Source organism: Cornus florida, unplaced genomic scaffold (genome assembly GCF_030987335.1).
Source record: "Cornus florida cultivar Cherokee Brave unplaced genomic scaffold, ASM3098733v1 CherokeeBrave_3.0.0_Hap2_Chr08, whole genome shotgun sequence".
Taxonomy (NCBI): domain Eukaryota; kingdom Viridiplantae; phylum Streptophyta; class Magnoliopsida; order Cornales; family Cornaceae; genus Cornus; species Cornus florida.
The window spans coordinates 15,095,447-15,111,243 of NW_026775578.1; the positions used below are offsets into that span (position 1 = coordinate 15,095,447).

The 15,797-nt window shown below is 31.9% G+C and overlaps 1 protein-coding gene across 1 annotated transcript; it reads right to left on the reverse strand.

Moving 5' to 3' along the window:
- Window positions 1-1,957: 1,957 nt before the first annotated feature.
- Window positions 1,958-2,693, reverse strand: LOC132269559 (large ribosomal subunit protein uL11-like). The gene has a single exon (XM_059770794.1). The coding sequence runs from the start codon at window positions 2,635-2,637 to the stop codon at window positions 2,137-2,139; it is 501 nt and encodes a 166-aa protein (XP_059626777.1). The 5' UTR covers window positions 2,638-2,693; the 3' UTR covers window positions 1,958-2,136.
- Window positions 2,694-15,797: the final 13,104 nt, after the last annotated feature.

A 15,797-nucleotide genomic window follows, 5' to 3' on the forward strand; every position in this document is an offset into this window, starting at 1 on the left:
AACCGACAAACCGTATACTATTTTGAGACCATCTCCTGATGTTCGTAACTTGTGATTGCCATTGGGAGCATATGGAGAACTGTCAATAATGCTGTTAGGGGACAAATAATGGTTTTCCATTATGAAGGGTATTTTTGTCATTTGATATAAGATTAGACCGTCAAAGGATAAACATGGAGCAAAATATTGGTGTGAATCGGAATGCAATTTGGTTTTCACATGTCATATTTTGGAGTTCGAATTCTGTCATATGCAGTTTTTATGTTATAAGCAGGAGGAATGCCACATTAAATCAAAAGTAAACACAATTATTTGCAATTATGTGTTAACCAACCTAACACCATTATTTAACAAAGTTGTCCAACATCATTATTGCAAAAACCACCGCTCTGGATCTGGATTTAATATGTTGTCCGTTAATCCACCAAATAGAAGGATCCAAAGTCATGTTACCAACAGTAATTGACATGTGAAGGTTCCATTTATGTTTGATACACACCAACCAGGGAGCACACGTGTGTGTACACACAATACTATATACTAAATAATTACCAATCCAAGAAAATAACAAGTTCATAAGATCTCTAAACACAAAATATCCACAACAGGCTTCAAAATATTGATTATGATACACTGCCATCCAACCAACCTCATAGACAAGCTCTAATAGACTTCTTCTACATTGAGAAAACACTTTTCAGTTTGCTACGAACCTAAACCCGATATAATTTGAATGCATGAGAGCAGTAAAGCTGGGATAGAAGGTCAAGTTTAAAAGAGTAGAAGGTTATGCACATTGGTTCAAGTTTCAGGTTGTTGCATAACGATTGATCACATGTCCGCTCATGAAAATCCAATCCAGAAACTAATAACTACAAAATTGCAAAAAAAAAAAATTAACTCCACCGGGGCACCTACAACTGACAAAAGCTCAAATGCAACCAAATCCTAGTGGCAAGCTTCGTGTCTAACAAATTTCAAAGTTACAATACTCACAAGCTTTGTCTGCATTGTTTTCAAACTCCGAATTCTACATTATCCCTGCATATTAACTTGCGGATTAATTATTAGAAGCTTGCCATGTCTAACAAATTTCAAAGTTACAATACTCACAAGCTTTGTCTGCATTGTTTTCAAACTCCGAATTCTACAATATCCCTATATATTAACTTGAGGATTGAGTCTAAATTACCTCTTGCATCAGTAAGTTTAAAAGCTCCATCCTAAGCACCAGATTTATCATTATTCCATTTCAAACGGACCAACAAGACCCAAACAGCAAAAGTACATTTGAACATGGCAGAAACATTAAAAAAGCATGGTATGGAGACATTTGAACACCGCCAACTTACATAAATTCCGGTTGAATAATTGTATGATACGCATTTTATTAGGGTTCTTGAGGTTTTAAAAAACTACTTTAAGACCATAAATATAAATCTCATTTCAAAATTTTTAATTCAATTGGACTGAAAAAACATAGAGACATTTGAAGACGGAAAAATTCCTGTAAATAATGGTATGATAGACATTTTATTAAAATCTTCAATAAAATTAAAATACATAGTGTGAACCTAATAAAAATACAACATATAATAATAGCACATTACCAAACACTATCAATGTAAAATCAATTTCCATAACCTGTTACTTTCTAAATTCTTAAACTAGTGCCTAAATACATAGATGTTCGTATCAAACTCATAGGAATACTATATCTATTTAACTGTGAGGCCGAGGTGGTTGTTAGTTACAACTTAAGAATGAGTAAAAAATGACACCCTATCCATTATATGGACTCTAGAAAATTCCCATTCATTAAGATTTTTTATAAAAAGCTCTGTTTTCCAACCCTCTCCTATACTCTGGACAACAAAAGAAGAGTCTTCCACAGTGCTTGCAAATTGCGTGTTTGTGATAATAAGCCAATGATATTCCACAAACAGAAACAGAAACAGCATAAGACCATAAAAGCTTACATTCAACAAACAAACCATATACCATGTAGTTGCAGAAACTACTACGACTGAACAATCAAAATTGCATTCGGATATAGCCAAAACTCTCAACCTTAAAACATTTTTAAAAAGAGAGATTCAAATTAAAATCACCTTAGAGGTAACAACTTTTGTTAGCTCAATCCTCAGGAATTTCGACCTCGCCATCGGAGATCTCCTGTTGCAAGTCCTTCGGATCCTTCCCGTCGACCGTACATCCGACGGAAACGCAAGTTCCGAGGATCTCCTTCACCGTGCCCGCCAATTCCTTGGCCATCGATCTCGGCCGCATGATCTTCGCGATCTCGATTACGTCGTCAAGAGAAATGTTGCCGGTGTGCTTGATGTTCTTAGTCTTCTTGCGGTCGCGCTCGGGCTCTTTCAGGGCTTTGATGACCAGAGCGGCGGCGGAGGGTACGACGGAGACCTTGGCCTGGCGATTCTGGACAGTGAGCTTGACGGTGACTCGGAGCCCCTTCCAGTCCTTGGCGGTCTCCTTGGCGATGTCTTCGCCGATCTTCTTCGGGGAGAGACCAAGTGGGCCGATCTTCGGGGCAAGCGAACTCGCCGCTCCGACCTCGCCACCGGTGACTCGTACGAAAACGTCGACGACCTGCGAGGGATCAAATTTCGGGGGCATGGTTGCGGAGAGTTAGGGCTAGGGTTTTCGTGTGCAAGAGACAAATGGAAGGAAATGAAGGTATATAAAACTAGGGTTTTTGCAGAGATTGGGGTGAAATGTGGGTTTTCACCATTTTGGGTTAAAGCCTGACAAAATTGTTGGGCTTTAGAATTTAGGCCCTGATAAAAAACGAATGGCTTTATCTTTTATTTTGGAAGATACAGTCAAGGTTGGGCTTAGGCTAAAAATACTTAACTTGGTTAGACTAAAACTACAACTCGATAATTCTAACTTTATTTTTTAAATTTTATATATATATTTCAAATCATTATTAACCTTTTCTTTTCAGCTTGTTTTTGCTAAAATCTTAATTTATTGTATATTGATCTTTTTACAAATTTATGAGAATTCATTTATATATATATATATATATAAATGAATTCTCATAAATTTGTAAAAAGATCAATATACAATAAATTAAGATTTTAGCAAAAACAAGCTGAAAAGAAAAGGTTAATAATGATTTGAAATATATATATAAAATTTAAAAAATAAAGTTAGAATTATAGAGTTGTAGTTTTAGTCTAACCATATATATATATATATATATATATATATTATGCATAAGTGTGACCCAACTAGAAACTAATTAATTTCATAGTTTAGTGTTCAAAATTTTGAATTTGTGCTGGGCTGGGTTGAAAGTTGGACTTGAATTGAAACTCGTATAACTTCAATGGAGCCTAGATTAAAGTTGAAGTTTGAGTGAGTCTGTTTTCCAATATACTTACAGTAAAAAAGCGCTACTGAATAATATTGTGTTGTCAAAAAATTAATAATAATAATATTGTGTTCCATATTAATTCATATATAGGCAACACTAGAGACGTGGGACAATAACCTTTAACAATATACTTCTTATTCTTCATCTTCATTTCAAAATTTTTTTTTTTTTTTTATTTTTAAAAAAGGGTTATTTCCTCATATTCCTGTGTGTATTTGTGATACCCCTCGGATCTGAGACACGGGTTGATCAGGCCCAGGCCCAAACCCGAGGGAGTATCAAACAATTAATATGTTATAGCGAACACAGAATAAAAAATGAATTAAGAAATGAAAGTTTAAAGCTGAAAAGAAACTAAAAGATAATCCTTAAATAATTAAATACTTAAATTTGATAAACCAAATATCCATAATTTGAACAACTCGGGAATCCATCTCTAGTGGACCCCTAATAAAAATCTCACATTAAAAGAAAGTAAAAAGAAAGATAAAACCCAAATCCAAGATCTGGAAAGAAATCCTACATCGTCGGTAGAATGGAAGATCGTCTCTGCACAGCACGAACAAGCTCAAGCCTGGAACTGACGTACACCTGAAAAAATAGGAGTGGGTCAGGCCCACGAACAAGTTCTATCCTACTACAATCCAAGCAGAGACTCGATACGCATGTACATTCTAACCAACTCAACATTAGCTAATAGTCTGTATGTATATATATATAATCACACTAAAGGACTCTCACTGGACTACAGGCCGGTCTCAACCTGAACAGAGGCAACATGCAAAACGCACACAAAGTGGGCATGTGTACCTAAGCCTAACAGGGTACACCTCCAACCATCATAGCCAGTTATGCATCCCAATGCATATACGCTCCCTAACCGTCGATCCTGAGACTCAAGCTCATATCGAGGTACCATAAAAATATATCTAAAATCCATCCAGAATCCATTGACACTACAAATCCATAGGATTTCACCTTTAGTCAATCCATTTCCTTAATCCCAGAATAGGTAGGACTTAGCGGTTTTTGAGCTAATCCCCCTTGTATGCCCCCGTCCCATACCGGTGCATACATTCCATCCATCCAGTAGTTGATAATACAGACCATGCATGTAAATATCAACTGATCCATAAATCCAACAATTTAGAATAAAAATATTAAACTAGACATTCAATTGCTCCATAAAAAGCATACAAAAATTATGTAATTTAATATGCTGATTTTTAAACTACGCAACCATAATCTAGTAATTGGTGATATAACAGTATATGTAATTATCAATTTATCCCAGAATCCATATTATTGAGAGAACATGAATAAATATCTACCTCAATTGATTCCATAGCAAGCATAATGAACATTGACAAATTATCATGCTTATATCACCAATCCAACAATTGATGCGATAAATGCTGAAATTTAAACATCAATTACTCCTTAACAAGCATAGTAAAAATATATAGATTTTAACAATGCTTATTTTATACCATTAATACATGACTAGAATTTGATAATCATTTACAGAAAGTTCCTACAACAAGTTAAGCAACTTAAACCACTTGCATTCCCTAACAGTTTACAACTTTGTTTAGAATTGGTTATTGTTCAACTAATAAACCCCAAGTGGTTTATTAACCATTCCCACACCCTCTGGAGCTTTAATATAACCTTAAAACTCATTTAGGTTCCCATGTACAGTCCCTGAATGTCCCAAACAGATCAAAAACTCAGCCAAGAAGCAAAATTCGTCAAAAATTGCATCAAAAGGGGAAGGAGCCGCCTCCCCCACATAGGGAGCCGCCTCCCCCTTGTGTGGAGCCGGCTCCACTCCATGTGGAGCCGCCTCCACACACCCTAGAGCCGGCTCCACCTTGTGTGGAGCCGCCTCTTCCTCCTGTTCCCCTCTCTGCTTGCGTTCCTTCTTCAGTTTCATCTCCGGCGACCCCCAGTTTGATCTGTCCTTAACTCTAAAGGTTTCTCTTGACTAAAACTAGGTTTCTAATGTTCCATATAATTTAAAACTCATTAATCTTCAATCTACTTGAATCAGAACAGGAAATAGCAAAGATGAGTTATAACAAGAAAGCTCGAAGCATGTAAACACATGCGGTTCGAAACGAACCTACCATACAAACCAGATCTCTGTTATTACTTCCCAGTGTGTTACAGACTAATTCAACACTGTTCACGTTAATCTACATGAATTAATTCAGGAGTTACGCAAGAAAGAATCCGAAACAACCAATACGTAACATGTAACCACAACCAGTTTTGTTTTTCATTCAGACAAGCCATCCGGTTTAATATTAATCTTTATTAGTCCTGGAGTTGCATTAAACATGTAATGAACACAAGTCCAAGGGAGAGAGTTAGGAATAGAACTTGCCTTTTTCCTTTAGCCTTGCACAGTCGTCTTCCTACTTTCTCCGGCAACGTCCTACTGAAATCCTCCTCTGTTCTCTCTTTCTACCTCCACTGTCGTGAATAGTTTATTTTTTCTAAAACCCTAAGCAGACTTAATACTTATATTTATAAGTTTATGCGGAAATCAAGCCAAACCCTACAATGAATCCTAACCGTCCCATAGAGAATCCTAATTAAAAGCTACGTCGGCTACCAAGACTTAACTTCTAAAACAAAACCCTAAAGTAAACGTTAACTAAACCCTAATTGTAATTAAGCATTTAAAAGAATTAAAATACAAAAATACAATTAACTAATCAATTAAATAAATTAAAACACCATAAGTCAAACAAGTAAGTCAAATCCTTAAAAAGTCAATTAAACATAATTCAAAAACAATTAATCCTTAAAAAGTCAATTAAACATAATTCAAAAACAACTAATGAACAGATAATGAACAGAAAACAATTAATTAACAGAAAGCGATTAAACAAAAATACCGAGACTATCCTTTTGAAAATTAGGGGTATTACAGTATTGTATTGGAATGACGGATATCTAGAGGATATTACAGTTTACTTTAGTTATTACTAATTTACTAGATACCCTAACACTAAAAGTAAATAATTTCTAGCTATGCTTAGTATGCATGAAATTAGAGTTTTGAAATTAAAATGATGGAATAAGAGAAAAATAATTCATAAAATTGAATAATTTTTTTTTTTAATTTCACCCAAAAACACAGCGTCAAAATACTGAATTCCAAAATCTTGCATCTATCATATGCACTGTTAACAAGTTTTTCCCCTTTTTTTCACACTTAATAATTCAATTGGATAAGAATAGCATGATGCCTTTTTATAATATTAATATATTACTAGTATGTTTTCTTTGTTCTCTAGAAAGTTCCTTTTAAGCTTTGGTTAACGACAAACATGATCCTCTCATCCTCAATTAAATTGAACTTTTTGGTACATGTCTCGGGATTTTGAACTTTCTGTACATTCATTTATATATATAAATATGCGTGTGTGTATATATATATATACACAAATATAGAGAAGTGCTACTAATAGGATGATGAGTTAAATAAAAATGTACATATTTCTCCTTATGCGTCTTATATATACATATTAAGATTTTATTTGTCAGTACTAGAATCTGATGTTTATATTTCAAATATATTATAGTAATGTTTCCAATTTCCAACAGTGGAATATATAAATTTCACAATGTAGTCAAATATTAAAGTGTTTTGTAATTCAGTATAACAATTGATTAATGCCATGTCTCTAATATTTCAAGAGTGTTAAAAGTATATTTTTCAATAATAAAATTTATTAGTTTTGAAGTGTATTAATGTAATAGGTGGCTTACTCATTTTATTCAAAATTTTAAGTTATTAGTTAGTTTTTTATTTTTTTTTTATTTTTTGTATAACCAAGAACTCCCTGAACAAGGTCCTTCGGACCCACCCCCAGGACACCAAACTGGGGATACTGCAGCCAGCCCCACAGCTACAGCACCAAGTTAGTCGATGAAACTAGAAAGCTTGGTAGAGGACTTGAACACTGGCCTTGTGTGTACCAGGCCCAAGCCCCACCATCACTGCTAGCCCTCCGAGGACAGTTATTAGGTAGTGTTGCATGGGTACTTATTCATTTTTCCATCTGGATCCGATGTGAGACAAATTCACCCTTGTTAGTTTATAACATTCTCCCCCACCTGAACTAGCAATGCCCTCGTTGCTGCTTAGGTCACCTTACCTACCCGAACACCCTTCGGGTAGGGCGCTTGGCATGACACCGGATCGAGGATTAAGTCTAGCTCTAATACCAATTGTAACGGGTAAGCGCTTGACTATTTACCCAAAAACTTAAGCTATTGGATATGTTACATATTCACCCATTTATACTCATTCATTTTCCCATCTGAATCCAATGTGAAACATGCTCTCCCTTGTAACAATTAACTACAGGTGGTTTTTTTCCTAGCAAAGTAAGGAAAGAGGAACTCGATAATATGCACATCCAATTAGGCCACTGTCTGCGAATACGAACACACCCATTCAAGGAGATGAATACTCTATCAACTAGATTGTTATTCCTAAATACGAGTACACTTGTTCGAAAAATTGAATGCTAGCTCTACCAGCACTACCTAGCGTTTGGCTCTCCTTTATCCATGCATATACGAACGCAGGTATATGCTCTAATTCTAAATATTCGCCAGCAAGAAAAAAAAAAAAAAAAAAAAAGAAATGCTATGATCCTAAGTGACTCCATAATATATATTATTAAGTGCCAGTCAATAGGCACACTGAATCAGAACCTCAATGTTCCAAAGTTTGGCTTCGCTTTTGGTGCAATGCCAGCTATTAGATGTGAATTACATTATATGATATACATAATGTAAAGCTATATATAGGGATAAGCATATAATATAATGGTCATTCAAGTGCCAATACGTAATTGTCATTAAAGGCAAATAATAATGCTAAGAGGAACTTCAAAGTTGCAAGCATTTCATGACCACTTTAGTCGAGTACTCTCTGGTCACTGTCTCTATAACTCATTGTCTAATGGCTCACGTCTCTCTCTCTCTCTCTCTCTCTCTCTCTCACACACACACACACACACTCCTCCATTATGTCATGAAAGATAAACCCTAGAAACAACCCTATCCTATCCCGCACTTCCATTATTTCTTGAATTTTTTTTCTTCCAATACCCTACAAGACGGATGCTAATCACAGTCGTCCTCTCGAGGGTTGACGCGTGTGTTTTCTTTTTCAATAATTAATTACTATTTTTCTACTAACTTCCTTTTGGGTCTCTCATTATATATAATTACTAAATTAGCTTCCAAACTGAGAAATTTCATAAACCTCCACGATTCCATCTCTTTAAAATATTATTTAGTACAAAATTGCATATCTAAATGTTTGAAATTCCAACACTAAAATTTTCTTTTTTACAAAAGTACATATCTAAATGTTTGAAATTCAAATCTGAATTTTTTCAGATCTGTATTCTTTGTATTCGAAATATTGCTCTGATTTTTCAGATTAAAAAAATAACATAAAAAATTTATCATAAAATAAAAAGAAAAAAGTACTATAAATTTTTTTTCAGATTATACTTTTTTTTTATTTGATTTTATTTTTTTTATTTGAAAAACAATGGAATTCTTCGAAACAGATAATAGGGATCATAGTACTTTTTTCATTGATTTTTTTATTTTTTTAATCTGAAACCTCCACGGTTCCATCTCATCTATTTTTTTTTCAGATTCGTATTTTTTGTATTCGAAGTATTGCTCTGATTTTTCACATTAAAAAAATAAAAATAAAATTATCATAAAATAAAAAGAAAAAAGTACTATAAATTTTTTTCAAATTATACTTTTTTTTTTCATCTGATTTTATTTTTTTTATTTCTGAAATTTCTTATAGTAATTATATGTAATGAGGGACCCAAAAGGAAGTTAGTAGAAAAATAGTAATTAATTATTAGGAAAGAAAACACATGCGTCAACCCCTCAACTAGCGACTGAGATTCTACAGTCGTGGGGGCGACTGTGATTAGCATCCCTCACCCTACAATAAAGTGGCTTGAAAGAATCTTGTAGTTGGTAGGCATAAACTCTTTTTTTTGGAATGAATAATTTTAGTGCGACCACAAGCTAATTCGAATGCAATCTTAATATATATAGCTCTATGATATACTATGAATACTTTTTTGGAAAAATTATACATTGAGCCACATTACTTGACAGAATAATGCTAGAAACAAACAAAGGGTCTGTTTGAGTTAGTTATCTAATAACAATTATCAAAAAGTCATAAAACATAAAATTATTTTCAAAAAATTATAAAAGACCATTATGTGAAAATAGACAATTTCTTCACTGAGTTTTCAAACAGAAAATTGCAATCAAATAAACTTCGCACTTCTAAAAAAAACTAAACCAAATTTGGTAATGCATGTACATGTTTTTTTTGGATTGAGAAAACAATTCTTTTTATGGTGTGAACAATTTCATACAATTCTAAAATAAGTCCATGTCCCAATTCCTCAAGCAGGACAGATTTTTGGCTCTAAAAACATGCAAATTTGAGAATGCCTTACCGGTCAATCTATATGAACTAGGGTTGTACAAAAAATTGTTGAAATTCGTAAATCAATTCGATTCGAGACTTCAGTTCGGTTTCAATTTCAAAATTAAGGTAGATCGAACAAGACCGAAACTAATAATTTACAATTTATAATTAATGTTAATAATATAATTATATCACATACTTACCCCCAAACGGTGTCTTAAGAAATACGAGACATTGAGTGCTTGAGATTTGAGACAACATCTTCCCTATTCTCTGCTATCTAGTCTTTATGTAGCCCTTTCTTTCTCTGAGAGCATCCGATATAGGAGCAATTTTTGCCGGTTAGTAGTCAGGATTGCTAGGATCTGTAATGGTGTGAGGATAGCAAAAGGCGGGTCCCAAGGCAAGGCTAGCAATACCACTCGCAGCAAGTAACATACCTGCTAGCCATGAACGGGTCCCACATGAAACTAATTGTCAACAATTGGTAATGGCTCTATTTTGAACTTTACAAAAGCTCTGTTTCTTGTTCTTCTTTTAACTTGCAACCGCTATGTCAATTAACAAAAATAAATTACCATGTTTAAAAAAAATAATAATAAATTTCATGTGCCACGTGAAAAAAATATTCACAATTTTAATTATTTTGTTTTTTTATTTTTATTTTTGAAAAACTATGTATAATTTTTATTTGTTTGCCTTATGAATTTTTTTTTCTTTAAAATGTGTCAACAAATATATGAGAAGAGGCAACAAATAAATAAATAAATATATGAGAAACAAAAAAAATAGTAATTAGTCATATCGTGAAAAATCGGTAGTAACACATTATTACTAGCCGCATCAACAATTGTGTTGAAGTGACTAGCAAGCCACATATACACTGTTAGCCGGTATTGCAAATGCTATACCGACTGCCCTCACAACCTCACAAGTATGATATGCATTATAGCTCAATGATGCCACTATAAACAACCACATGCCAATACAAGGATATGGTTGGTTTATTTTTTAAAAAATAATATATATATATTTTTTCTTTCTAAAAATTGAATTGGCTTAAGGTTTATGTGAAATGTCTTTTGAAAATTGAGTTAAAAAAAAAGTTTAAAAAGTTTGTTTTTAAATAACTATTTTCAAAAATAATTTTTTATTTTTGAATTGTTAATAACTGTTTCTTTGAATGACAAACCAAGCAAGTCCTAAATGATCTCTATGAGTTCCAACCGGAGACATTCATCCATAATGCAATAAAATGAGTTTTATTTTTTATTTTTTTAGAGTTTAAACTTGGCTTGGAAGATAATGTTCCCGTCACCTACGTCAGTGTGTGAATCTAATGCAAGGATTGCTGAGCAACATTTGAAGATGATCGATGTGTTGCTAGTGATTAGGTAGCGTGCTATTAGATTTTGTGCCAACGATTGAAAAAATAAAGAGAATCGTGGTTCAAAATCGAACTAAATTGGTCTTTTACGGATTAGTTTAGTTTTGTTCCACATGTCAATGGTTCAATTTCAAGTTTTCTATACCATGTGCACTCTTGATAAAAAATAAAAAATAAAAGCGTGTGGGACTATATACAAATGCAAAAAAATCCACCAATTATATTTTAAGATTATTACATATAATAGGTGTTAATGACCCATATTTATCATTTGATATAGTCAAAGTCTTATAATTTCGAAAAAATAAAATAGACCAAAATGCTAACACTATGGAAAACACTGTTCATTGCCAAAAAAGTGGTAGATCTATGCCTAAAACAAAAGTGGTGTCTGGTGATAAAAAATAATATATGCGTGCACAAAAAAATAATACATTTTGACAAATGAATAGTATTTTCTATGTTCAACTTTATATTTTTATAATTATGAAATTTTCACTTCGTCAAATAATATATATGAGTCATTAACACATTTTTATATATAATAATCCCTTACATTTTCATCTCAAATTCAGCAAAACTAAACGTCAAAATAACTTTTGGCAATGGTGTAAAGCAAAATGATGAAAGAAACAAATCTTTCAATATCAATGAGATATTTTAAACAAACCACCAACTTGATGTGGGCTTATATCCTAATGCAACTTCTTAACGTGCAAACTTACTTTCTCTTGTAAAAGTATTGGTCCATACAATGACTTCACTAAATTAAGGGACTATGCTTATCAATTGCGTTTGCTTTCATCTCACAAAAGTTGCCTCAGATGCCCTAATATTATTATACTCAATTAATTTGTTGTTTATGGTTTCCTCATTAAAGAATTAGATTAGGATAAAGATTGCTTGTTATAATTGAGGCACACATTATCAACTTGTATCAAATAAAATAATTGCAACTACGAACATTTTTATTAGTGATCGAATAATGCTAGTCTATTTTTTGGAAAGTGAAAAACAATAGTAAGGCTCAACTTTATACTCCTGCATTTCATTTGTTTGTTCGAGAAATGAAACGATACAATACAATTATATATGTTAAATCTTAATGTTAAAAAATAATTATATGATTATATCATGCTTTTTATTAAAATAAATCAATTTTCGAACGCATTACTATAGTAGAAAAATTGAGTGTGAGTGACTGTAAATCTAATTATTAAGTGCATGTTTGATAACGGTGCCTGTTTCGTATTTTTGTTAGTATTTTCATTAAAAAATACAATGATAATCTAAAATGATATTTTTAACTAGTTATTTAATTTTTTAAATTTGTATCACTTTTTTTTATTAAACATGCTGTAATGTTATTCTTTTCAAAAATCTTGCAACAAATAAATGTTACCGAATAAATTTCGAAATAGTATTGAACACACTTTAAAATATAAACATTATTTTTACTTCCGGTCAAAACAATTGTGGTTGCCAAACGGACCCTAAGGTATTACTTGGTCCGTCACTTAGAAATTAATTTCTCAAAAATAAAAAATAAAAAATGAAAATTATTTGTTAGGGTATTATAAAAGACAATTATGTGAAACATTTTTTTTTTTTAACCAAATTTTATAAAATAATTTTCAGAAACGGTCAATCAGAAGACCTTGAACCAATTATATTTTTATATAAATTTTTATTTTTCAATAAAATAGGAAATTATTTTTTAAAAAATTGAACTATGCAGACCGTACTATTTCTGAAGGTTTACTAGAAATTGATTGATTAATTTTTGAAAGAACGATACTTACTGTACATAAAGGAAAGTGACAATTTAATTCTGTGTAATTGAGTTGTAAAGGATCTTTTGAGGTGATTTACAGCTATTATTGTATTCAATCACTATGAGAAAATTTCTTCCACCAAGTTCATTTATTACTTATTAGAAATGATTATCAACATAGTAATGCTATTGAGTAAGTAATATGAATTCTTATTATTTTAAAATTAAATTGAAACAAAAAAATTTTATATATTATTACGAAAATTTCAATAAATTATTTAATATAATTATTAATTTAAAATAATAGAAAAAGTTTATGTCATATGAAATGAATTACTAGTACTAGTGTAGGGACAAGTGCCTTATTTAAAAAAATTACAATAAAAAATTGGTGAATAGGATTTTGGAGTGTCGCATCAGAGAGGACAGGCGAAGCCCAGAACCCAGCTGGCGCAAGCAGAGCGCTATATTCGAGTGGTGGCGACCCTACTTCACGTGCCATCACGCCCCCAGCCTTGACATCATTTGCATGAAGCCACGTGTCAACACTTCCATCAAAATCAACACGTGTCTCCATCCTCGAACCTCTAACCAGGGGACCACTTTTCCTTCTCTTTTATAGCACCGGTAAACCCTTTTCTTTTCTCAAAAAAGACAAACTCAACTCCCCAAAATACCCCTCACCCGATTTTTTATCGTCTTCTAAAACAACACCTGTACTGCATAAGTGCGGGACCATCTCTCACCAACATCAACCGTCAGATCATGATCTTGATCGATCACGATCACGATCACGATCACGATCACGATTACCATTTTGTTTAAGAATCCCGGTCTAGTCTATGGAAAAATATAGGATAGGGTAGCGGACCAGCGGTTTTTAAATACCCTTATCAGTCGAGAAAAACTTTTTTTGTGCGCAATGAGCACAAATAAATTTTTTCTCCTCATCAATCAAACTATCTTATTCACATTAATAAGAAAAGTAAATTTTACTGTTTGTCACTGTTTCATATTTTTACGTTTTTATATTCCCACTTACTTCTTAAAACAGTAATTAATTTTAAATGCTTCTTGTTATTTCAAGCATTAAAAAGTTTAAAATTGACCTACTACTAAAATTTTTTTAATGCATATATCAACAGATTGTGTTTATCTTCTTCAAGTGTCTATGGACAGGAGTAAATTTATTACATAAATTAAAATCTCATAAAATTAGGAAATATATAAGTGGATATTAATAAAACTCGGAAAAAACAAGTAAAATTTATCTTAATAAAAAATAATATTTTAATAAATTTTGGTTTTGTAATATGCATTATTGCATTGAATTACTCACAATATATTGATTATGATCCCACAAGATTCAGTGTATTTGGACGGCATGATTTTTGTCTATTGTTGTGGAATTTATCTCAATTACAGTTAAATTGGATAAAAAACAAAAAAAGGTTTAGTTACTAATTATTATTACCGTATGGATATTAATAATTCAAAGGTTTTATCCATATTTCAGTGGGTCTCACTTAATCACTTCTTTTCTTCAAGTGTCCATCGATAGGAGTAAATTTATTGCGTAAATTTATTATATTAATAAAAATAAGTAAAATTTATCTTAACAAAAAATAATATTTTAATAAATTTTGGTTTTGTACGGTGCAGTACTGCATTGAATTACTCACAATATATTAATTTTGATCTCACAAGATTCAATGTATTTGGACGGTATGATTTTTGCCTATTGTTGTGGAATTTATCTCAATTACAATTAAAATTAATAAAAAAAAAAAAAGATTTAGTTACTAATTATTACTACGTATTACCCTATGGATATAAATAGTACGAAGGTTTTATCCATATTTAAGTGGGTATCACTTATTTTCTTCAAGTGTCTATCGACAAGAGTAAATTTATTACATAAATATGAAATATATTAGTGGATATTAATAAAACTTAGAAAAAATAAGTAAAATTTATCTTAATAAAAAATAATATTTTAAAAAAATTTGGTTTTGTACGGTGCAGTACTGTATTGAACTGACTCCTAATATATTGATTATGATCTCACAAGATTCAGTATAATTTGGACGGCATGATTTTTACAATTCTTGTGGAATTTATCTCAATTACAATTATAATGGATAAAAAAAAATATTTATTACATAAATTAGAACCTCATAAAATTATGAAATATATAAGTGAATATTAATAAAACTCAGAAAAAATAAGTAAAATTTATCTTAATAAAAAATAACATTATAATAAATTTTTGATTTTACACGATGCAGTACTGCATTAAACGACTCACAATATATTAATTATGATCTCACAAGATTCAATGTATTTGGACAGCATGATTTTTGCCTATTGTTCTGGAATTTATCTCAATTACAGTTAAAATGGATTAAAAAAAAGTTTAGTTACTAATTATTACTACGTATTACCCGTATGGATATTAATAGTGCGAAGGTTTTATCCGTATTTCAGTGGGTCTCAGTTAGTCACTTCTTTTAAATGTACCGTGCGACGCAGTGGATCAGGATGTGATCGTATTAAATACTATTAAACCGGCCATTACATGACGTGTCATGTTATTAATATCCCGGGGCATTTATGTAATTGTAGAGAAAGCAGCAGATAGAGAGAGAAGAGAGAGGACAAGTTTAGAGAGAGAAAGAGAACCTTATCCATTTCTACTACATTACAACCTTTATAAAAGCAGATG